The sequence below is a fragment of the Blennius ocellaris genome, assembly GCF_963422515.1.
Source record: "Blennius ocellaris genome assembly, chromosome: 7".
Lineage (NCBI taxonomy): Eukaryota > Metazoa > Chordata > Actinopteri > Blenniiformes > Blenniidae > Blennius > Blennius ocellaris.
This window is the reverse complement of record NC_137656.1, coordinates 25,090,495-25,116,402: the sequence shown is the minus strand read 5'-3', so window position 1 is coordinate 25,116,402 and position 25,908 is coordinate 25,090,495. Positions and strand designations below refer to the sequence as shown.

The following is a 25,908-nucleotide window of genomic DNA, read 5'->3' as shown; positions in this document are numbered from 1 at the left end:
CGCCCTGAAAAGCCGAGGTTGCACGCACAGATAACACCTCGCGAAGCTCACGCAGTCCATCACAATAACTGCGACTTGCTTTTCAAATATGCACTCGGTCAAACGTGATTAAGTCCCCCCTCTGGGGATATTTTTACGGCCTTGTGCCAACCTTCTGGTAGAATAATTTGGGCCGATTCAATGGGCGACAGCGGAGCGTTGGAGCCAGAGGCAAAGGACACGCCGCGAAAACCCGCCAAGGGAGAAAGCCCCTCCAATTTACTGCTAACCTTCAACGGGTCAAGTGATAGGGCCAGGCTGCATGTATATGCGTCTTATAAAGGAGCCATTGTGCAGCCGGATAAATCTATCAGGAAGCTTGAGCTACAGCCTAGTAACTTTATTTATTGGGTTTTTTTATGTCTGACAAAAAGAAATGCGTTATTGTTCCGTCCCTGCTCTAAACCAAATAGGGTTTGTGCAGAGTGAGAGTATTTGTGTGGTAAAGTTAGTAAAAGGTCGACTGATGTGTATGAAAGCCACTCTTAATGAGTGAAATGTCATTAATCTTCTCTCTCCACTGTAACTGTTAATCCCCCCCTTATCGTATTTTTTTTGCTCACCAATAGCCCAAAACCACATATATGAAAACGTTTATATTATGAATATTTTCGTTTTATTAGATGGAGGAAATCCAATAGAATAGAAAAAAAAGTAATCCCACAACTCACGTCTCTTTCCCCTTCATGAGTCAAAGTTCTTCTAATATGCCAGGAATTCCTGCTCAAGATTCTGAGACTCCCTGAATGACACATGAAATCTTTGTAGTTTAACATCAGCCTCATCGACTGTTGATGAAGGTGAATTGTTCCTTGAGCGGATGAACGCATGGATAAATCTGTTACAGGATGTCAGATCAATACATCTCAAGTCTGAGCCTTGTCCTTGAAGGAATCAACTCATCCCGTGAGTGCATGTAATTAACCTGCACTCTTATGTGCGTATGTATGAGTGCACTCACTGTATACACATCTAGCTGTATATGCTCGATACTGTGTGTATGTTTACTTCGTTTGTATCTATTTTGACTGTCAAACCATTAAAATTCATTTTGGGTATTTTCTGAAAGATGTTACAGAAAATGTGTTGATTAAATAAATCCAATTATATAAATCCTTGTTGCCCATTCATCCATTAATAGAGCGTTTGTTTGTGTTTCACCTTTGAAATGTTAAAGGTTAGCTGGACGTTTAAGACAGCAACGTGTATTGATATAAAGACAGAGGGTTGAAACAGTTCAGCGAGTGAGAAGTTCAGCCAGAGAGCTCACTGTTAAACACAACCGCACATCTGAAACGTGTGGGTCAACCAGAGTACGCTGACACGATACCCTCCACACCACTCCAAAACAAAGACCGAGTTCCCTCTCATCTCACAGTGTTGGAAGTGAAAAACATTCGAGAGCGAATCTCTACAAAGAGCATTTTTCATAAAAAGGCTGGTAATAGTTATAAAGTCAGCCGAGAGGAATAGAGAGGCCGCCGTACCCGGATTTAATGTATTCTTCTACCTCGAGATGAGGTAAACAGGGCTAAATTGGATCTGAACAGGATCAGTATTAGGTTTCTACAGATGACATTGTGTTGCAGTTAAGATTTTTAATCAGAGATTAATAGCGGCACAAAAACAACAGCTCATTTACAAGTTAATGGAAACAAGTCTACCTGATTTCCTCTGAATATTGAGTAGGTTAGAAAAAATAAAAATCAGAGAGACAACAGACAAAGCGTTCGTTCTGGCACAATGTGATTGTGTGTGAGGCTGAGCACGCAAAACAAGTCTTTTAAGCTCACTTTCAAAGCTACAAGCTGATCATGAATATTTAAAACAAGGCAGATATCTGAAATATAGCTTTGGTAGCGTGCCTTTTTTTTTCACATGCTAAATTAGCAGGGAGTGCATTTTCAGCTATGGTATAAAAATAAATATCGTCTTTGAAGCTGTGGTACATTCACTGTGAAGTGTGGTTTTCATTGCAAACATTTGTTGGATGAATTAAAAATATCAGAAAAAAAAATGCTTCTTTTTTCTAAAGATAAGGAAAGCACTCCAGAGCATATATTATGAATACTGAGTCTCCTGGCTCAATCCGAAGAGGCGCTTGGTGCACTGCTGCTTAACAAAGTGGGGCGATTGAGTGGGTGTAATTTGTATTTATTTTAGTTTCGTTTTTTTAGTTCGGTAGGTGTGTAACTTGGGATTTTACTCTCTAAAGCAACCAGTGTTGAGCATCGGAGCTCCCAGAGATTTTCGATATGAAAGAACATCTCATTCTTCCTCTATAATGTTGGCATTTCTCATATTTCATCCCGGTGCCATGCACTATTCATGCTCAGGGTATGCGTTATGTTGCTCTGCAGGTGGTTGGGAGGAAGAGGAGGATGCAGATGAAATATGGATTATCTCCTCTCAGTGTCTGGATAAGCCCCACTTTGCTGGCACCGCTGCTTTTCAGTGTAGCTCCCCTCCCACTCAGCCAGCCAGCTGCAGGCCTCGCATCTGGCTGCTACCCCCCCCCCCCCTTCCCCCAGCCCCCCGCCCAGCCTTTAATCAACCAGGCACGCGTACACAAACGTCTCTATCTGTCTACCCCCATGATGAAGCACCCCCTCCCGTATCATCTGCTGCTGCCGTTCCGAGCTTTCCGTGCAACAGGAAATGCTGACTTCTTAAGATTTAGGTATCCAGTAAACAGGATCTTGACCCAAAATAGCCGTTAGCAGGAGGAGGGGAGATGCCGGCTCTCAGATTCCACAAACTGTCTCATTAAGGCCAGTTTGGATGACAGATATCATCTGAACTCTTCTGAAGACACGACTCCCTACAGGAAGGAAATATTAACCCAACCCTTTAAAGTCTTCTGGGACAACAGCCAACGCTGCTCCGGCTGCTGAACCCACGCAACTAAACAAAAACTGCTCATTTAGCCTCCTGATATCGCTCACTCACTCTGAATTTATACTGTTATTCCTTCACAGGTTTGCTGCTGCGATATTGGAACATCGCAGCAGATTGTAAGAGAAACGAATCCAAAGGAAACGACACAAAATTCAAAGACCACAGCCAAATTATGGCCCAAACTGTAAATAAAGATCTATTATGGTTTACAGGCAAACGGATGGTTTTATTCTTCTTGCTCTAATTGTGCACAGGTTTCTCATGCAATGAAGGACTATTATCAACATTGCGGAAAGAGCAACACCTAAATTTGCCTTCAAATAAAGTGTTTTTAGTTGGTCTTGTGGTTCATCCTCCCAAATCCAAGCAATTACGTGGGTGAGAATGGCAGGAGTGATGGACTTAACTACAAGAATAACCCTGAAGTTGTGATAGACTGGAATTATCTGCTTAAGGATAACAACTGTTTTTCAAAACGCCTTCCCTTCCAGCATTCACTCATTAAAGGGATAAAAAGGCTAAAGTGGAAAAGACGAGTTATTTTATAGAGGTATATAACCTGAGATTTACATTTAGCTGCATTTTAGAGGCACAAGACTTACAATGTGGTGGAGGGAAGTTCATTCAAATGTTGTGTTGCAATGATTTGATATATCCAATCTCCTCTGATTTGCAAGGTTTTTATGTTGCCCATTAGGGGATGACTGCAAAGTACAAAGTACATCAGTTGCATAATATCAGTTGCACTCACACAAACTCCACTGAGGCTAATTTGAAGAGAGTGATGAAAAGTGTCACTCGACCTCCTGGGGAACCTCATCTCAAGGACCTACAGGGATGTCCAAATTGCACTTTGTTAGAGATGAGCTCTACAACTACTTTAACTCAGGGGGGGGCGGGACTCAGGTAATCTAAAAGCAATTATGCAAAGAACAACAGCTGTCATCAGACACACCGGTGAGTGCTGCTTCGGGCTGCTCCCAGAACCTGAAGAAGAGGCCGAAGCAGCCACCGCGCCGCCCTGTCTCCCGCTCTGATTATCAGGAACACTGAGAGGTTTGTGTGTTTTTGTCCATGTCAGTCAGAGGATGTCCGGTGTGCGCCAGCCATCTGATTACCCACAATTCTGTTGCCGTGCAGCCACTCCATTAAATCTATTTAGCCTCATCCCCTTCTCCTAATGAACCAAAACATCGGTACTTCCCAGAAACTGTGACCAGGATTGATTAATAAACTTGATGAAACATCAAATCTGGAAAGGTTTTTTGCCATTGGGGAATCTTTATTATTAAAAAAAATAGCTCTCCATTGTACCATTGTATCTTAAATATGAGTTATAAGTGGAAGTCAAGAGGCTGAGACACGTCAAAGACAAAATCTGTCCTCAAGCATGAGTGTCTGTTTAGTGTATTGTGGCAGTAAGTGGCCATGTAAAAAGGAGCAGCATTAAAAGTAATGTGAGAGTGGGGCAAACTGTACGCAGACGGAAAGGAAACACGGGTGCTCGTCATTTTCCTGCTGTCTGCCCACTGTGGAATTTAACCCCACCCTGTTAAGCCCCCCCTCATGAAGAACGAAGAGGCTCACTCTTACAGAGCTGCTGTTGTTGGGGCTTCAACTACAGCGAATAGATTGTTACACTGTCGCACAGCGGTGAAAAAAAAAGAGTTCAGTATTTAAACAAAGTTAAAAAAAAATAAAAAATAAAAAAACTGAGAAAAACCTTCAGTAACCTTGTTTAGGTTGAACTCAAGGGCTTGAAGGAAGAAAGTAAACTCTTCAGAGCATCGAGTGTCTGTGCTGACCCGCCGGGAGAGGCCTGACAAACACCTCAACTCTCCTGGAAGAAAAGTAAACTTTAATGAGCATCCTCCACAGACTTTCTGTGTAGCCAGGGCAGAGGTTTAGTGAGGCTACACCACCTCTTGCTTTTACCTTTGCACCAGCTGGCAGGAGCTGCTTTGGGGTTTTTTCAGTGTATACAGTATGTGTGTGCATGTCAGCGTGTGTGCAAATGTCTTGGAGGAGCTGAGGCCCCGGCTTCAGCCCACACAGAGAGACTGGGGTCCACTCAAGGGGCGAGTGGGCCTCTGTCTGAAGGCTTAAAATAGAGAGCGGGGTGTGAGATGACTGCAGCCAGACCGACAGCGATGCAGAGGTTTTTTTTTTTTTTTTAAGAGGGTGGGGGTGCCACATTCAACAACTCTCAGTGGTGGGCAATGAGTGCTGCAGCATGTAAGTGTTGCCCAAAAATAACAATGTTGGATCTGGATCCAGACACTGTGGAGAATTTATGGTTCGAGAAAGGTGAGCTGGAACTCTTCCCGTGAATCAGACATTAAATCATCCAATAAAGCAAGGATTATGAAATTATTGAAGCTGTATTAGCACCCTGTTAATGGGAGGTCCGGGCAGCTCTGCTGGAGGTTTTAAAGACCCGAGACTCCTCAAGCTGCTGAACAAATCCTTGCTACAGTGGAGTCATTTGCAGAACAAGACATAAAGGTTTTTTTTTGGTTTTTTTATGATTATAGCAATAATCCAAAAAATGTTCGGTTGCTGTGGTCGCAAAGGAACATCCTTCATACCGAGGCTGACTGAATGCTTCCTCACACTGTAGCCAAACAGAAGGGCAACGTCCTGTTCTCTGTGCGCGCACACACACACACACACACACACACACACACACACACACACACACACACACACACACACACACACACACACACACACACACAAACTTTTATTTGCGATTATAGAAAAAGAAATACCGGACAGTGACAGGCTTCACAGATAATCCCCCCATGAGAAAAAGCTGTAAGAAGCCAGCTTTTAGCAAAAGAAAAGCAGGCACACAATCGACAGCAAATCTTTCTCTGGGAAAAATGCAATATAACCACAGGGCTTTTTGTCAGCTTTAACCAGCGAGGAAAAGACTCAGATATGCAACTTTTCTCAAAAGGTCCTCGTCAGCTTTTCACACAGGATTGCAGAGGTTACAAAAGCACTGCGTAGGAACTGACTTGGAGGGTTGGACCCACACCAACAGCATTAAGTACAATACACGCCAGCATCCTGTGCTTTTGAGTCTTTGGCATTGTCCACTTCCTCTGTGCCTCGACAGGAATGTGAGCATTTATACACAAAGGTGCTCTGTGACAAACTACAAACTGACGAGGAAACAACCTGCCCGCTGACACGTTGTATGGTCGACGACAAAAATATTCCTCCCATAATGCACATGAAATGTACAATTGAAGAAGTCTGACATTAGCATTAGCCTTTAAATTCGATGTTTATATGTAACATGTCAGCGTCAAGATTTCTGACAATGGATTTATGGGCAATAGTGGTCAGAAACCTGGGTTGTGTGTTTGTACGCCACAATACCCGAGTTTCTATTGCCATTCTCAAGGTTGTGAAAAATATAATCAGACTGCATGAAGAAGAATATGTCTATACGAGCAGTATGTTACATTATGACTGGAATACAAAAGTACATGTAAATGCAGTTTATACTCGGGTATCGAGAGCCAGAGGAGAACAGTCATGGACTGGGTTCACTGGGTCCACTTCTCGTCTTGAGCATGTTCTTATTGCACCTGGATTACTTTTCTGAGGGTATTGATGTTTTCTCCCACAAACTGAAGAAATGCTTTCCATGTTTGATCTCCAACTGGATTGTCCTCTTTTTGAGTATTGTGCTCTTGGCTGTTCCAACCCAGCCGTTTTGTGCGCGGAGAGCAGCGCGCTCTAAACATGAACAATGGTGTGTAAAAGGACACTCGTATGAACAGACGACAACGTTGGGTCATTATTACAGTAATTGTCCACAATAAAACCACCAAGTCCCAGGAGAATATGTTCTGGGAGTCGTGGCACTGTGGAGGAGACACGGACAACTCGTCCATGTGATTCCAGGCATCTCGTCCATAACTAATTTTTTCAGCATTATTGATTTCAGGGATTGGATTTCAAAGTATATTTGACACATTTGAAAGGATTATTAAGTATTGTTGACACAAAGACACCCCTGAGGTTATATCAACCCTCTCTGTTCGAATAAGTTGTGGATATGAGGTGGAAGATTTTAATTATGTGCCTTATACAGTACAGCTTGTGTATTAAGGTCGACAATACTTCTCCATATATCCACACCATAACTCAGATATGGAAGAATGAGGAAGTTATATAATAAGCTGACTGAATTTTGATCTAATACTGATTGGATTTAACACATTATGCCAATATTTCTTTTTACTAATTTTGACTTCGGAATATTTATATGCCACATCCAATGAAGTTTTTTATCAAAAGTAATTTCTAAACATGTATTTACATGCATTTGTTCAATTTGTTTACCATTAAGAGAATGGTAAACAAAGAGAAACAAAGCCATATGATACCAAAATAAATATAGATGGACATACTCTAGATATATGAAAAATATGTATACAATATGTAAAAGTACATTGTACAGGTTTAATTTTCTCAAACAATGTGGATGAGTTGCCCTCCAATCAATTGATGTTACTGTCCATCAACCGGTACAGAAACAGCTTTTCACAAAAGTTGAATTTTCCCTAAATGACATTTTCAAAAAGTTCCACCATGGAAGCAGTTTTCAAAAAGCTTTATTTTCAGTGACTTTGAGCACCGTTGTCGTGGAAACAGACACCCAAAACGCAAGGAAAGTTTTGACGTTTACACTAAAAATGCTGTGTAAATGAGGCCCTTCTGACATTGAAAAAAACAGTAATACGATGTCAGATCAGAAGTTTGATCACGAACTCTTTGCCTCGAAGAGCACAGGCATAACATTAAACACCATGTTGAATCCAACAGAAGGTAAGTATTTTGCACGGCAGCTCAGTAGACAATGTGGATGTGTGCGTGTGTGCGAGTAAATGTGATTTACACTGTAAAAAGCTTTGAGACGGCTACGACTGGTGAAATCACCTTATACAAGTTACCATTCGCAGGATTGTGGTAACCCTCGGCAGGTTTGGTCTGCAAGAAAGAAAGAAACGTCACGTAACCGTTCTTGTTACTGCGGTTTGTTTGTGAAAGTGTGAAAGTTTCCATCCAAACTTTTAACGTGCGGCAAAGCAGATGGAAAAAGCGGCTCCTCGAGGAATCTTTTTGACTGCTTTCAAACAAAGTCAGCTGAAGTTTGACATGAACGCAGCTTGGACTAAAAATATCTTGTGGGGCCAAACAGGCTGCGTCATTTCAGCATATCTTGTTGGTTTGAGTTTGTGTGTCTCAACTTCATTGAGATCAAAAAAACTTTTTAATATTACCATCTACATAAAAAGTGTAATATAAATATATGTGTGTGTGTGTGTGTGTGTGTGTGTGTGTGTGTGTGTGTGTGTGTGTGTGTGTGTGTGTGTGTGTGTGTGTGTGTGTGTGTGTGTGTGTGTGTGTGTGTGTGTGTGTGTGTGTGTGTGTGTGTGTGTGTGTGTGTGTAATGCTACCATTTTGGCTCCCATGTACAGTTTTAAAGCTCTTATCCAGCAGTTAGCTCATAAAAGTGACACAACTATAACTTTATAGTGTTGTGAAAGTTGTGGAAAGTTCATAATACACCATAATTCCTAAGCTTTCTGGACACATTGCTTGGTCTGATGCTAAAAGAAGCTCAATGCCAATGCAAAGCAAGCTTTCATTTCAGTTTGTTTTTATCTTGTTGCTGCCTGCACCAGGTAGCTGTAATACAACTGTGAACAGCCCGAGTCAATTTGATTTGTTTTCCTTTTTGCAGAATCGGTTCCAGTCGGTTCTTAAACAAGGTGTTTACTCCTGATCTTTTGGTTCTCAAAAACATATTGCGAATGATGTAGTTTTATGTGAATGCTATTTCTTCACATGTCACTTCTCAAGACAGCCCCTCGTGAGTAATATAACTCGTTATTAGAGCTGGAGGACAGTGATTTTAAAGCATTTTCTGTGTCGTGGCTGAACACCTGACTCTGCCATGCAGGCTGTTCCTTGATCAAAAGGATTTCAAGTCTGACAGCTGAGGGTGCGACACGGAAACAAGCCTGACTTTAAAAAAGACACACACCATCCCCCCTATCTGAGACATCCCCAGATTTCACTGCAATTACTCCGAGCATCTGCTCACCACCCCGGCTAAACCCACCTGAGCACTGCGGAGCAGCGTCGCCTCACCAAAGTGCTGCGAGTGCGGTCCCGCTGCCACAGCAATTTCAGCAAATAAATAAGATATGTAACAATTGTTTTGCTTCTAATTCTATACTCTGGATGCTCCCTCATTTGATTACTCTAAAACGTTTTGAGTGAGACAGAGAAAGAGAAGACGGGGCCATAAGTATTGCATGCTAGAGAGCGTTTAGACCGACAGCAGGCGGGCACCGTCCAATAATAAAATAAAAAAACACGCAATCTTGTTTTGGATCCCTAGAAGCATTGTGTTCTTCTCTGCAATCGAAGCAGATTTTTATCCAACTACTAAACTGTTGTGAACAGATCAACTGCTTGCTGGAATGCCCTGGTCATGGTGACTATTTCATACGAAGCCCATTGTTGTCTGCCCCACTGGGGCCTCAGCAAATGGCCCAATGAGGGAGAAAACACTGGAGTGGATTCCACAGACCAAAGCCCATTAGTCCGCCGGCCTCAGGAAGAAACGAGGCAATATCTCAAAATGACGAAAACAACTTCTTTCTCCAGCCAGTAATGCAGTGAGCAAAGACTGAGGAGGGATGATATCTGAAGACCCGAGCAAAACCATATCAAACAGGGAACAGCCTGTTCTCGATTATCATTCAAGGATGCAAAAAGAGCTGCACGCAGCACCACCGCAAGTGATTCTCCACACGCTTGGAAAGAAAACGATGACTATTGAAGTTTACGCACATGTGGTGAAATATGAAGCCAATGTCCCATAAACCACAAATGCCTCAAAAACACAACTCTGACAAATCTTTCCTCCACATTCGATGCCCACTGGATTACAATTGTCATGTGGTTCTGTGACACAAAACTTCACGAAACTAACTAAAACCAATGAGAATCCAGAAGCACAATGAATGTCACGAAGAGGGATTTCTTTTTTTTTTTTTTTAAGACAATTTTATTGGCCACAACATTACATGTACATTTAGTTTGGCAATCAACTTTCAAAATGAAGTGAAGGAAATAAAAACTTGTCCAGAAACCAACAATAAAAATCACAACCAATATATCCAATAGTGACTAACTGGAATTGAGATCACTTTCAACAGGTGCCTCCTAATTCATGATGCTTAATTATGATTCTATTGGTTTTTTAGTTTTTTTGTAGTTTCCAGTTAGTTTTTCTAGAGTTACTCCTGTTGCAAAATCCTCTTGAATTCTACTCCAGGCTTAGCCACAGGCAGTCAATGCAAACCAGCTGAGGCTAAAACCACTACAAATAGTACATGGCATCAATCCATGCTTCATACTTTAAATTTACAATCAGGGCAACGTGTTGGTGGAGTAGGCACCACTCTCATCTAATTGCGACAGCTGTATGTTCCAGTCTTTCTGTGTGGAGTTGGCAAGTATGGGTTTAGTCCAGGTACTAATGTTTCCTCCTAAAGGCCCCCAAAAAATGGCATTTGAGGCTAATTGGTGACTAAATCACTCATGAGTGTGTGTGTGAGTGTGTCATTGCCTCCTCGTGATGGATTGGCGAACTGTCGAGGGTGTAAACCTGTTGTTAGTTGGGATTGGGTCCAACACCCAGGTGACCCTGAACTGGATCAAATGGCACAGAAGATGGATGGATTGGTTTTTCTCATTTATTCATTGCCCCTCCTAAAAGCTGCAGTCACCTGCTGATGACGGACCAGCTAAATGAGGGATGAGCGCATCGGTTACTCTGGGTAAGAGACGGCCTTGAGTCATCAGCAGCCATATAGCGAGTCGATCAAGGACTTCCCTGAACTGGAGCAAAGCTGCTGATCTCATCAGCCGTGCAACATCAGTACAAGTGAATAATATCTGTCACATGACTACTTTATTGAAGCATACAGAGGTTCTCAATCTGTTTCAACATAGACCCTCCAAATAGGTATAACGTAATGCATTCATTCCACTCGCATAACATTTTGTGGCTACAACTACAATACATATCTGAAAGCAGATTAGATTACAAAACATTAGGAGGACAAGGCCCAATGCCAGTAACATAAACTCAGTGCAATCCTGATGCAAGTGCATGTTCGTGTTTCAAAAGTAAAACGTGCTTCAGGGGTGCTACAAACACTGCCTCCACACTGCACGCCAACAAACGAGCCACGTGGTGAGCGGACAGCTACTTTCTCCTAAAAAACAAGGGCTTCAAATTCCTAACATGTTGTGGAGATTAGAAATCAATTCTGTGGAATTCCGAGCCCCATATGGCGACAAGGTGCTCACATCTCCGCCTATTAGAGGTTCCGCTTCCTTGCCAGGAGTTGTAGCACTTGTTCTAAAGCCAAAATAAAGATTAAGCAACAGAGGGGAGCAATGAGACGGCCAGCAGCACGGAGCAAAATAATGCTCATTTTGGTCTGAATGGCTAAGCCCCCTCTCATCGGCTGCTCTAGGACCAGGGCCTGGACTGTAAAGTAGGTAAAGGAGGGCAGCGAGGGCCAAGGGGGAGGGGCCCATCACATGGATCATGACTCATTTGTGGCATTAGACCACTGCTGTTCCCGTTTCCCAAATCAGCTCTATAGAGTTGTGGGCGAACACACAAATGAGTCAGCTCTTGGACACTCACAATGAAAAGCTGGTGGCATTCCCAGTTAAACCAACAATGGGCCCAGAGAATGAGCAGTGAGTGTGCGAATTGCTGGAGTTTTACGGGAAAGGCCTCATTGTGACTGCAATGTCTACGGAGCATTTCACCTGTGTGAATGCTCAGCTATGTCGAAGAGGATTAGCAGCGATGATCAAATGCTCACTGCCCGACTTCTCCAGAGTAACAGCATCTGTAATGGCAACAACAAAACAAACCCCCTGATGGGGCTTTTCTGAAGCAACATCAAAACAGATTCACAGCTCATCTAGCTTGAATAAGGTTGTCAGAGTCTGAGAAATTAGTCTCTGTAACTGTCTGAGTGCACGGCTGTCATTGCTCATCACGGCTGTTGTTTCTCAAGCTCTCGATCAGCCTCGCCTCAACCACAACAACTGCCCCGGCAGACATCAACATTAAACGTAATCTCTGCTGGATCCGAGCGACATCAGACGGCCTGGATGAGGCATGAAACAGACACCACTCCTCCAGGCCACAGCCGACTGAGTAGTGTCACCAAAACCACGGGAAACGGTTGCATCATCAAGGCTGCCCTGCTTGTTCAAGCTGTGATATTAGAGAGAGGGAAAGAAAAAAAATGGAAGAAAAAAAAGATGGAAAAAAAATCACAGCACTGACTGATTAGAACTGCAACAGCCCCATTAGCGAGGCACGTTCCAGAGGCATGCAACAATTAAGGCAGCTCAGCCTGCCAGCGAAGGACTGAAAGATCCACGAGCAGCCAAACGCTCATCATTCAAAGCAGCCAAGCTGAAACCTCACGCCAAGAGATGTAACTTCTTGAGAAGAAAATAACTGGGAAACAAAAGATCATATTGACTACACTGATTGTGCTGCAGTCTTGCAATGGCTTCATTATGAAACAGGACCCAAAAACAATATTCTAATTGCAACGAAAACAAAGCTGCACTCCAACAAATTGGTCCTACTGTGAGAGGCAATGAAGAAACACATTAGTATGAACAAGGCAGAGACAGATATATAAAAAATCCCGGGTGTATTTGTGTTTTTGGGTTTTACATCTCCACGTGGGAAACAAATGCATCTCGTCACAGTTCTGGACCATTTCTCATGGCTATACGTGTCAAACGTGCTCCTCTGAGAGCATCAGCACTACAGAGACTGTGACCCACTTCACAACCTCGTTGCACAACGCTGCAGCACTGCTGCTGCTGCTGCAGCTGCTGGTCGCAAAGTTCACACACGCTGCCAAACACACACAGGACACAGGATTCATAATTTAGTAAGACATCTAACACTAGCTCAGCATCCACATTGTGAACAGAAACAATGCCTCTGTGTCGTAAACACACCACACAAAACTAGTTTCAATCTTCCGCCTGCAAACTTCGACTCATCCCTGGAGAGATTATCTGCAGTGAACAAAGGCAAGAGAAAGTTCTCATCAGTCGCACCTGCTCTACACCGTGTACCCCTGGAACCTCAAAACACAAGAAGATGAACACAATGTTGTTAAAAGTTTGATTTTAATGCAAATCTCCTTGAGATCAGGTGCAGCTGAGCTGGCACAAAGTGCTCATGTTTTAGGATTCTCAAGAAGAAAGGCCGTTTAAAGTGGCGAGGACTTTTTAAAATGCACAGCTGTGGTAGACGAGACCCCAAAGAGTTTGGCCAGGAGGGAAAGCTAATTAGTTTTGTTGGAAAGAAAAGACAGGGGGCTTGTTTGCCACAGAGACTCAAGTCGAGAGCAACGGCAGCAGCTTGTGGCGCCGGAGCTCCAAGTTCGGAGGCCTGGAGACGTCACGCCAGTCCGGCTGCCTGCACGCCTCAGATTGCAAAGAGAGGATGGAGGCCTGTAATTTCATATCGGGCTCGGTGCACGTGCCCACTGTGATTTCCACACCACAACGTGGCGAGGGACACAATGGCCTTGCCTTTGAAGGCAGTCCCGGTGATTTAGTATCCAACTCTCAGCCAGTGCTGCAGTGACCATATTTCAGGAAGATTGGTTGGAATAATTCAAGAGTCTTTGGAGAATGCAGCCCATTTGTCATCACTAATACAGCAGAACATGAACATATTTGCATATTCATCATTTGTAAAACTGTAGCATTACAGAAAATACTGTAGTGACGCATTACATAAGGCTGGGATCTGCATTGCTTTTTTTGGAGTCTGTCGTACGGATACAATTCTAGAAGTGCCTCGTTTTTCATTCTGATATCAGAGCTGATGTGGGCTTCACCCTCCACAGTCAGACACACATTTCAACAGCAAATTCACATGTGTGCAAGGTTTAACCATACTTGTCTTACAGTTTCCATTGTTAATTTTTGTAAGTAATTCATTTATCATTTTGTGAAACTGCATGTGTGAATGACACCTGCTTCAATACAGCTGACACTGGTGAAACCTTGGAGTGCCACCAGCCATGAAATAACAAAGTGATAAAAATGTGAATGTTTTATATCCTCAATACCTTTCAGATTGAGAATCAGAGCAGGTATTACCAAACCATTCACTTTTCAACACAGATTCAGATAGTGATATTATTTAAACTGTTGCTTTTGTGTCTCATATAATACTGTAATGACAAGTATGTCATCTATTTAGTACGGCGAGCCTAGATGTCAATGCACTACATAACATAGGACATTCATAACTTTTCCAACTGGAGGTTACTTTCCCTTTCATAACCCTGGTGGTGGTAAACTCCCTGAAGACACAGCCAATCAATATTCCACTCAATGGTAATAACACAGCATTGCTGTGGTAATGTGTATTGATCTGTCAGGTAATAAGCAAATCTGTTTTTCCTCATGGTCATTTCATCATTGTGTGTTGACATATGAAAAGTGAAATTCTGTGGCTAGTTCGACTTACATTATATAGTTACATAACCCAAGGTACACACACACATTCTATTTGAGAGCCTCTGCAAGCATTGACTCCCCTGACAATTCACAAAGTATTTAAAGCATCAGACCAGATCTAGCAAAATACTCCAGTAAACCATACAGCACAGTGTGTTGACTAATACAACAGATGACCACAATAGTAAAGTAATTTTCATTTCCTGTAAAAGCTTTCTATCTGTGAGAAGAACTGAAGATCTGGAATCATTTGTGCAGGTAATTATAAAAGGTAGTAAAGCACTCAGCGCACATCACTTCCACCGCCATTAGCAGCACACGATTTTAACAGGGCCACGCAAGAGTCACGATAGGAGCAGCGTGAGAACATGAAGCATCAAGGAAAGGGCACGGTCGGTCTGGTCTCCTGTGACTCGGCAGCTCACCGGTAACTGACGGTGGTGCGCAGCACAAGGCGGGCATTGATACGTGTTCTGCTGGCCAGTTACAGACACGGGCAGCCTTAATTAGCACCAGTGTTTCGGTGACATTATGCTTGAAGGGCCGAGGATAAGTGGCACATGGAAAACAGTGGGAGGTAGGTTATGGCTCGGAGCAGACTGAGGCATGAGTGCTCCCATCTGAGAATTCAAGTCTGGAATGTAGCTGCTCCGTGACCCCAAAAACACTCCCTGTGTTCCCTTGTGGCCCGAAAAACAGAGGCTGCAGCTGGCCACTCCTAAAGAGGGACTCACTCAGGAACCAGCCCCTCCTACCAGCCCCAACACACATGCATGCACACACACTCAGACCTGAGAGAGACAAAGCCCAAAACAGTAAAAGAGTAGGTTTTATTGGATTAAGCCTCTCTTAACTGTACCAGAAAATGATGGAAAGAATTTGGGAACTCAAGGAGGTCTATGTCAACAGGCTGTGTTTAGTCAACTTTGAAAACCTTGCATTCTTTTCCACACATCTTAAATCTGAGGAGGCAAAAACAATTTAAAAAAAACATGCCTTACCCCAGCTGCTGACCAACCAGGGTGTTAAACTGAAACATTTCGCCAATCTCCAAGGATCTAAGAAAGCAGCTTGGTAACAGTCTGTGGTCTAAAACAAGAAAAACAAGATAAATAAATAACCATGTGTATAATAGTGATGGCAGCCAAAGGTCCAGTTAGGAAAATATAGACTCTGATGTACTGTAAAGTTTTAGAGGCAATGCACTGGCAGCATCAATCTTCAGAGCAACACATTTTCTCTCCAAAAATCTGCAAGTACAGATAAAAACAGCCCGGTGTGACGATGGAGGTTGGAGCTATTTATGTCACTGTGCAAACGCACATAATGACATGTAAAAGCAAGGTGCTTTATTGCTTCGGCAGTAAATGTACCTATGCCACCTGACCATGACCACCCTCTCTTTCACAAACTGACACTATAAAGCAAATATCTATTTTAAAGTAGTGGCATGTATCATTAACATACCATTTGAAAATACATCTGATATCATACTGTGGCTGCGTAAATGGGGACCACTACTGAGAAAATTGGCTTTTTTTTTCTCTTTGCTTTCTCTGTGCGTCCCTGGGTATGATCTGCCCACTTATCATGCACGACTGAGCTTCAGCGGAGAGAAAGTAAAGCAGGCTGCATTTCATGTCCACTGTGGCTCTTCTGGCCTGCAACTCAATTCGAACTTTCGGCTGCCCCCTCTTTAAAGTAAGAACACACAGGCACCATGTCTTATAACTAAACTAAAAGCTTGCTTGGCTGGAGCAACAGGATACTGGCAGCTCCGAGAACGGGCGCCACGGGGGCCAGGATTGTACGCTCTCCAACCCGGTGCATAGTGTTAAGTACAGCACCTTCCGTGGATGGCTGGCACCTGTCCCTCCGTATCCGCAGACCTGGCTGGCACAAATCCACACTGCACCACGCTCCACTTCACAGCCTGTTACACATTCCAAACAAATTAAATATGAGGGGGTGTGATGGGGCGCAACGGTATTTTCGTTGGAGCCCCGGCCGCCAGCCCAGGCCACGCATGCGGTAGAGGTTCATTAGACAGCTCAATAGATGCTTGTGGAATGTGTGAAGAGGCACATCACGCCATTGTTCACCAGTGGCTCCTTCTGGGAATGAGATGAGCACGTATCAAGAGACGATGAGTAGATGTGTAATCGTGCTGTGGTTTCATATGTAATGGCATTCGACAGGCAGCCCACTGTCTGGATGCCTCTATCGCAGAAAAGAGTGAAGTGTACAAGACGTCTGCATGGAGAATCGCCAGCGCTGGAAATGCCAGTAACTCATTTATCTCTTCTATCCTTGGAGGTTCTGTTGCTGGTTTGGCTGAACTCTTGCCACTGGTTAGAATAATGTTTGTGTACGGCAGTGTTGCGACCAAAGGCCGTTGCAGTCTGGGCTCCGTGTAGCGGAGCCTGTTGTGGCCTTAGGGCCGGTCAGCTTACAGCGGTTTGGACTTCCCCTCTATCTTACTCTGTCTTTTCCTTTCATTTCTTTCTCTGGACCCAAGCCATGAGCGGTTACAGCAACTATTGTGCATTGCGAGAGTTCAGAGCAGCATTCTAATGAAGTGCCGGACCTCATCAGCCCACTTCAAACGTCAGCGGGTCAGTAACGGCCAGTCTTCACTTCAAATAACCAACAGAGTTTGTGGCTGAACTCTGAGTAAGCAAGACATAGATCGACTGCAATAATGTAAACTGTGTTTTGTTTTGTTTGGTTTTTTTTAAATTCAGATACACCCAGCTGACAGGAACAGGCTGAGAGTCAGGTGGTAGGGTGTTCCACAATCAACAGCCCAATCACAAGTCTTCCCTGTTCATAGGTGGAAGTGCCTCCAAGAAATACATTGAACCCCAAATCACTCCCAGTGGAGGTGGAGCTCCTGGCATGGCAGCCCTCACCGGTGCTGCGTGAGTGTGTGTATATGAATGGATGACATGTTAAGTGCTTCGAGACAGCTAAAGCAGTGAAAACGCACAATAGACAGTAACTGAATGGAAAGTCCCTTGTCGTTACTACCTAACTAAACAGTATAAGTACTGCTCTTGCAATGTGATTACAGATTTGTGGCTCAAATGACTACAGCTGCTAATAAATACTAAGTTACATGAAAAAAGGATAACCCTGTAGACTGGTGGGTTGATGGACTAATCCATGAGCCACTTATCCATTAACCATTCCATCCATATGGATCACGTGCCGTTTGCCACTTGCATGAACCAGGTATTGATTACAGTGTGTCTAATAGATTAACAGTGTTAAGTACCATACAAACGGCTGCTGTCACTTTTGAATGTCATGTCAATATGAATCGTAATGCAGAGATTATCTCAACAACGCATATAAAGAGACAGTTTTGGATCCATCACAACACCCTTGGTTGGACAGAATTTAGATGAGAGCAGAGTTTAGATGATCTTGTCACAGCTCTGCGTCACATCAATCGGTATCGTCTGCACAGTGGACTACATTTCATTTTGTGACTAAATTAGTGTGTTGATGAACACTGCAAGCAGATGTGCTGCCATTTGAGCTCAGACTGAAGAGCACAGGTGTGTGACTTATTAAGCCCGTCAGTATCTGACAGCAGTGTATTTGCCAATAACTATTCAAGTAAATAAAATGTAAATTCACTGAAGGTATGTTTCAATTTTTGTAAATAAAATGCATCACAGCCGGCAGGGCTATGTTGCTTTTCTGTCGCTGCCGTTTTGAATGGAAAAAGTCTGTCCCAAATTAGCTGTCAAAAATACAAAGACTGAAATATCTCCTTGCAGCATCAAAATAAAATGAGGAAGCAGCACGCAAGTTCCTTGCACTGCCACATGACAGGGTAATCTGAATGGTCAGCCAGCACTGATGGAGCTCTACTAAAGAGCTGTCACAGGGAATCATTAATCCCAAAAGGCAGCATGAGACAGATGGTACGATGATGGAGGATCAATGCACTCCTCGCCATTCCGACTGCTTCCAGTGGCCGACCCAGAGGCAGGAAGTGGGCTAATCCCTCAAAAGAAAGTTCCAGACTAAACACGCAAGAGAAGCTCGAGCCATCTCCGACCCCCCCGGCCCCCGTGGCTGCGCTGCATGTACTGCCTCGTACAATGTGGCCGGTGCTGGGGGGGGGGGGGTTATAGAGAGAATGGGAGAAGTAGGGAGGTGTTTGTTCCTACGTTTCTGGTTGAGGGAAGCTTTATGAGGACTTTGACCTTCCCCCTCAGGGCCCCTCTCAGAGGTCCCCAGCTGCAAGACGAAGGGGGAGGAGCCTATATGAACTATACATAACTGTCAAAGAAGCCCCAGTTCTTTTGAAAGGACCCCAGAACCAGACTGTTTTTCAATTAATGGTTCTGGGCGGCAGCAGCATTCCCAGCATGGAATGCATGAATAGTGGGGAAAAAAAGAGAAAGGAATCTCCCATGTACAGCCTCTCAGCACTTGGGTTTGATGAGATTAATAACGCAGGTCATGCAGATGCATCCACTGACGCACCATATTCTGTTTATTCTGCATGCACCTAATTAGTAAAAATGTAATCTGTAGCATCTATATTTTGAGACAGTTACGATACAGTCTGTGAGGCAATTAGGGTAAAATTCAGCCTGGGTTTACTTTATATGGGAGATGCTGAGAACTGGGAATTTGCAGCTCATGGTGTCATCAATCACCAGCTTTAAGGATCACTGCGGGTCCCTTGTTGGTGCACGGTGCTGCCCAAAAAACTGTCACGTCTGCAACTTAAAGCACAATCCCAACTGAAAAGCTGCTTACAGTAGTGGCACATGCAAACAAAACCACAATGCAACGCAAAATTCAGGCATGTATGGCCACAGCGCAGGTCGGTATGACAGCAGATTGGGTCATTAAGAAGAAAAGTGAAGCTTTGCTCTAAATTACTTCAGAACAATCAGCCTTGTTGCTACCGGAAGCAATACTTTTAAAATGAGAAGTGTTCTACTTCTCCGGCGTTCTGGCCTACATCTATTTCAATGTGACGGAGCTGCTTCTGTTTTCTCAGGGGCAAGAAGCATTCTTATCTGCCTGATCAACAACATGAGTCCACAGATAGGAAGGTGTTTATTGGACACAGTCAGAGAAACCATGAGCCTTACTCCCTTATAAACAAGGCTGCCCTGTCCATACCTTGTAGACAAACACTGAGTATATAAGCCAGGGATCCAATTGATGCTCCCCGTGTGTCTACGTAGGTGTGTGGGTGTGTGTGTGTGTGCACTTGTCTGTTGAAGTGAGAGTGGGCTGCTGACACCGAGTCCACAATTCACCTGTTGAAGATTTACTGTGTTTGACAGAAGGAAAATCTCAAAATAACACTCAATCAGCTCATTAACAAGGGAGTGGAAAATAATCAAATAATGCATAGCTGGTTTATATGCAAATGTAATGTTTTCAAAGATATGTATAAAAAAAATGAACTGTATTCAGGCAGGCTGTGGAGCTCAATAGAAAAGAAAAAAAAACACCCAGGCTTGGGCTGAGGTAATAAGCAGTGTTCTCATTAATGCATGCTTCTTCTTCTCAGCCAACACTTTCCAGAGGTAGCGGCATGAAGGCATCCATCTCCCGCGCGCCTCGACACCTCCAGTCCTGCACCTCCACTCCAGCCTTCCAATTTACCGCCACTCACCTTTTTTTAATTCCATCAGCGTGATGATGAAAGCTGAGCGAGCATTACGGTTCTCACCAGTGGTCAGACAGTGAGCGAGCGAGCGCGGGCCTGCATCGGTCACGCTGTCAGCCAGCCAAATGGGTTAGGACAGACAGAAGCGGGGGGAGGGGGGGGGGGGGGGGGGGGCTGTGTGGTGCCAACGAATGAGTGGCACAATCCCTCAGTCCTCCACAGAACATAAACGCCAAAAACCTGAGGCCATGCTCACGTCCCACAGAGCGCACAGAGCGTGTGCTATGTATAGAGTGTAATACTCACTGGGGTCAAACAGCATTTGCACATATTTCTTTGTGTTTGTTTAAACCCTTTCGGTGGACCAGATGTCAAGTATTGTGTTGCATCGAGCGAGTTCGGATAAAGTAAACCAAGAAATAGCTGCGATAACTACAGCTGTACAATATTAGTCGTGCAATAATATTGTCGTGTACTGCGATCACAATATGACTTGCGATAAATAAACACACAGTTAAGAATAAGATGTTGACATGTGCTTTGAGACATGTACCAGATGCAACTACGCTGCGTTTTTCCTCTTTCTCTCTCTTTTTGTTTTCCTTGATCACATGTGGGTCTGCAATTCCCACCAGCAGCATTCCAGACGTGGAGAAGCTTTTTGACCTTCTTACCTTTGGCCATTTTTCCTTGATTTTTGGTGTTTTTGTGCTTTTAACTTCCGGCCTGTTGCCACCAGGTGCAAAATCATGTTGAAATAATGGCATGAAATCTCATCTAGTGCAGTAGGGCTGTGTCTCAAATATGCTGACATGCACAATGCACGGAAACAATTATTGCAGTCAGTCTTTTGCTATATGGAAATTGCAAATGTTAACATTGTGCAGCCCTAGTATTGACATTGATTTAAATTGGTTGCTATTGTTTTTTTAATTATTTTTTTTAGATTAAATTTCTGATTGAAAATAAATGATATCTCAGCCAAAAAACATCCAGTGTCACATTTAAACTGCTGAAACAATCAAAAGTGCCAAATAGATAAATTACTTAATTTGTGATACATATCAAGAATAGGAAGGATCTGAGGCTAACCTGAGAATGTGTGGCAATACTAAGCTAAATAAAGCTGTATTTTGGGGATTGGAATCTGAAGCGAGTTAAAAATGCCAAACTGTTCCACTGTGTTCTTCAGAGACTGATAAACAAGTAGGGCGAGCTCCTATGGATGGACATACAGTGCATGGTGTCGGCTTTCCCTCTTGTAAATTAAGTTCGGGTTACTTCAAACCCAAAAACGGGGCACCCCAGTGACAGAAGAAGATGGTGTGGGATGGTGGGCGGGGTGCCAGATACTGTGACATGGTGTGTGATGGGTCATGCGATAAGACACGCCATGGGAACGGAATGGGAAACATGGGGAGTATGGCCAGTATGGCCAGTATGGACAGGCTGTGTGACGGGACGGCCATCTGGTATCACCAGTCACCAGGCGCACACCACCGTATGATCAGACCTCCTCCAAGATCATCTCTGCTACAACACACAAAAGCACTCATGACAATCCCCTCCTCCACCCCCCCCCCCCCCAAACCCCACATTGATGGCCTCTCAGGAGCTATTGAATACTTGTATGTTTTCCGGTCATTGGCATTATTCTTGGATGACCTCCACTCTTAAAGCAATGCCACTCCTCATGCTCTACATGTCTTCAAATATTGATCTGCACAACATCCTTCGCAGCCACAAAGGGGGTGAGCCTGAGGAGAGGAACGGGAGAACATACGCTTTTAAAACTCCCCCACGGAAAGAAGTTTGACAGCTTTTTAATTTCAGCAAGAAATCAAACAGCATCGCAGAGGGAGAAAACGCTCAGCTGCTGCATCTGAAAACCCCCGCTTGCTGTCAGGAATCTGGCAGCAGCCCGCAGTCTGAAGACAAGACCTCCTTTAGTCGTTGGCTGAATCACTGATGAATTATTTTTCCGATTCAGTCGAGTCCTTACGGCTTGCAGAGCAAAAGTGAAGTCGGGTTTTCATAAACAAAATGATGACTACTGGATTATTCATAATGTTTTCTTTTCTCCTTCATGACAAATCTCCGCATCAATTTTTCACGAGCAGAAGATGCTACGGCCGCCTCGGCCCGATTCGGAGAATTTGGGCGCTACCCCGGTGGAGCGGTTCAGAAATAAAGACCAGTTTATATTTAACTCAGACGTGGTCTGGTGCAGGCTCCCCCACTAATTGTGGCGTATGCAGTAATCTTCAATGGACAAAAAACTCATTACTGTAAGCTCTTCCGCAGCATTAAGATGAGGTCACAGCAGAGCAGTATCTCTCGCTTTCATCCCTGCTATCTATATTCTTCTAAGTATAACAACAGAGTTTAATCCACTGGACATCTTGAGGGACACATAGTGTGCACTGCAGAGCACGACGACCAAAGACATCACCGGGATTGAAGAACAACTCAGTTCCTGAACACGTCTCTGAGAGGCCAAGTGCGAAAAGCAAGAAAAAGACAGACCAAAAGAACAGCATGGACGTTGGCCTCAATCCTTTTATGGCCTAAGTGTTACTTGGATGCGTGGCAACTAAAGTTCTGCTCCAGCAGGTGCTGAGGAATCTCTGTCCGAGTTGAAAAGGTCACGACCTTGGCCTGCTCCAAAAGTATGCCAACCATTCCGGCCATACGGGGGTCATGGACACACAGAGGCGCCACCTCGGACCTGTTTTAGGGATGAACACGCTCCCTGGTTGTTGACAGGCATTAAAACCGACTCATCGGATCTGAGTCCTGCGCTGCTTTCTGTCCGTCAGCTCACACTCGAGTACAGACTGCAAACTTATCAGAATCCAAGGGATGGAAAGAACAAAGGCATGAGGCGAATCAGCTTCCGTATTTGGCGAAGCCTCCTCCAGTTATCAGGTGGCCCTCGTCCACAGGAGCCACTGTCACAGGATTCTGATCAGACCAGGGTCGGCAGAGCGTTTTTCTGTCTGCCGGGCAGGGGTTTGGTAACTCCACCGCTCACACAGCATTGAAAAGCAGCACTGATATTAAATACATAAATAAATAAATAAATAAAAAAGTGGAAAAAATGTCTCTACTTTCTCTGGTTTTGGATGTTTATCTTCCTCTTTTTGTGTGTGTGCATACGAGTGCTGCCAAGCTTGGCGGCTGTGATGGTGTAGGCTGCCTGTGGATGCGCTTCAAACACAGGGAGCCCTTCCAATAATGTATGCACATCATGCCCTGGTACCCACACACACACGCACACACACACGCACACACACACACACACGCACTTGCATGAGCTAACAAAAGCACATTCCTGTGGTATCTGTGCAAGTGAAAGACAAAAGCGTTTAATGCCACGACTCTCACACAATTGGCACAGCAGCCCGCGGGGCTATAAATCCTGACTCGGGCTCATTTCAGAGCCTTGCAGGCGATGACCAGGGACAAACTTTCAATACTTCACCGCTCGGATCAGTCCGGCCATTCCGCGGCTGGTAGTGACACATCTGAGCCCATCAACGTGTCAGAGGACTCATAAGTCACCGCGCTGCTTTGCCGCGATCAACACACACGCATGCAACAGCACTAAACATGTCTCGTGGTCAGGACTATTTACAGAGTGAATGAACACTAAGTGGTGGAAGTACACACTCCTGACTCTGTGTGATGTCAAGCAGGAAACCTGTACACACGCACGCAGACTGCTCATGTATGTGCACACGCACACATATGTATATTACGCACACGCATCTTGAAGGGCATCGGGAAATCTGACAATGGTTGCGCGCAAGATTGTAACTGCGAGAGGAGGGGAAAAGCAACACAAGGGGCATGAAGAGTGAAAGACGGAGGCGTGAAAAACACAACCTGAGAAGAATAAGAAAGATTTTGAAGCACAAGCTGAATGAGAGGAGAGAGAAAGAGAGAAGAGACCGGCAGACACTAACCTGTTTCACTTCAGCAGGCATGGTTCAAAATCCTCGCTCCCCAAAAAATAAAACCGATCCCGAAAAATAAAATAAAGAATATCAAAACTCCCGGGGAGATAAATGTGTGTCAGCTATTTCCTCCTCGCAGAAAAAGTTCTCCTCCTCTCGTCTCCTCGCGCTTCCCGTGTTTATTTACGCGGAGTTTTCCTCCCTCCGTGAGCGCAGAGGCAGCAGCTCAGACGCATCCAGCCGTCCTCTGCTCGGAGGCGTCGACGCGCGCGCACTCACCACGGACACGACGCCTTCTCGCAGAGCTACTGCGCACGCTCCGCGCGCATCCCCGCACGCACATACTCAACAATGAAGGACGGATAATAACGCAAGTAAAAACTAATTAACGATTAAAAACTGAACAATTTATCCCAATAACATGTTTTTCTGTGTTTTTTTTATTTGATTTCATTTCATTTTATAGAATTGAATAGAATAAGTATATTAATAATAGGAAAAGTGATTAAAAAAAACTTGAAATGAAGCAAAAAGAGAGAAAGACTGACAGAGAGAAGGTAGCACGCATCTTGCACATGCGCACATTTTAATTTGAGATTCTTCGAATAAATGATCAAAAGGCTACAGTAACAAACCGTATCATCCAATACAATCAGTTGTCATTCATTTATTTATTTGTTGGCATTTTATTAGTTTATGCGGCTGTGGCTCGGTAGGTAGAGTGGGTCATCTCTCGTAGGGATGTTACTGGTTCCATTCCCCATCTCCACATGCCAAAGTGCCCTTGAGTAAGACACTGACCCCCAAATCGCTCCAAATGGATGGATTGAGCACCTTGCATGGCGGCCGCCTCCATAGGGGTGTGTGAATGGGTGAATGTGATTAACAATGCAAAGCACTTTGGGAACTATTCACACGATGGAAAAGTTTTGTATTGCAAACATACGCTGCATATATTACTGCAAATACAAAGAGAAAAAATGTAAATGAAGGATGGAAGTCACTTATGTCAAAATAAATAAGCATGAAATTGTAAATGATAAATAAAACGTTATTGACATAGTTTACATTTATTTAGTTCCACTTTCTATGATTTTTATCCTAATCTTTACTTTTATTGAATGTGAGACCTATTAATATCCACAAGTCACAAGACAGCTGCCATGAGTTATATGATCAGTAAACTGTACTGTGTTGAACTCAATTATTATAGGAAAGCATTTTCTATTACATCAAACAATCAGGTGTCACTGATATTATTGAATTTACTTTTTTGTTCTTTTTCAAATAAATACATGTATTTTGAACTTCATAAAGAAAGTTAACCTAAAATAATAAACCAGAACACAGAAACTGAATTACTCCATTACATTGATTGATTGAGTACATGACATTTTCATTAATTTATTCACACTACATTTTATTTGTCCTTCATAATTGTAAACATGTAAACGACTTGTCAGAATGACTATAATATGTGATAGATAGTCTGCAGATACAGTATTTTTTAAAAAGCCCACCAATCTGAAAATCAGCAAGAACAAACGCTTCACCTCAAACGTTGAAGCATTTACACTAAACATGTTTGCTTGGTAAAATTGTCACGAGACATTTTTAAAAGATGACACACACACTTATTTCCCCAGTACAGTGTCACAATGAAATGGTAATTTGCCCCTTGCTGCTCCAGCATCAAGGTTCAACTCCAGGCCAGAGTCATTCTTGGTAAAG

At 43.7% G+C, this 25,908-nt stretch overlaps 1 protein-coding gene across 4 annotated transcripts in view; it reads right to left on the bottom strand.

The window, feature by feature from the left end:
- The window catches only part of arvcfb (ARVCF delta catenin family member b), a 125,118-nt gene extending 100,713 nt beyond the window's left edge, over positions 1–24,405 (bottom strand). For all 4 annotated transcript variants that reach the window (XM_080499590.1, XM_080499591.1, XM_080499592.1 and 1 more), the window contains exon 1: positions 24,187–24,405. In XM_080499590.1, the coding sequence (XP_080355716.1) occupies positions 24,187–24,207 (21 nt within the window). In that variant the 5' untranslated portion in view covers positions 24,208–24,405. The remainder of the gene's footprint in view (positions 1–24,186) is intronic.
- Positions 24,406–25,908: the final 1,503 nt, after the last annotated feature.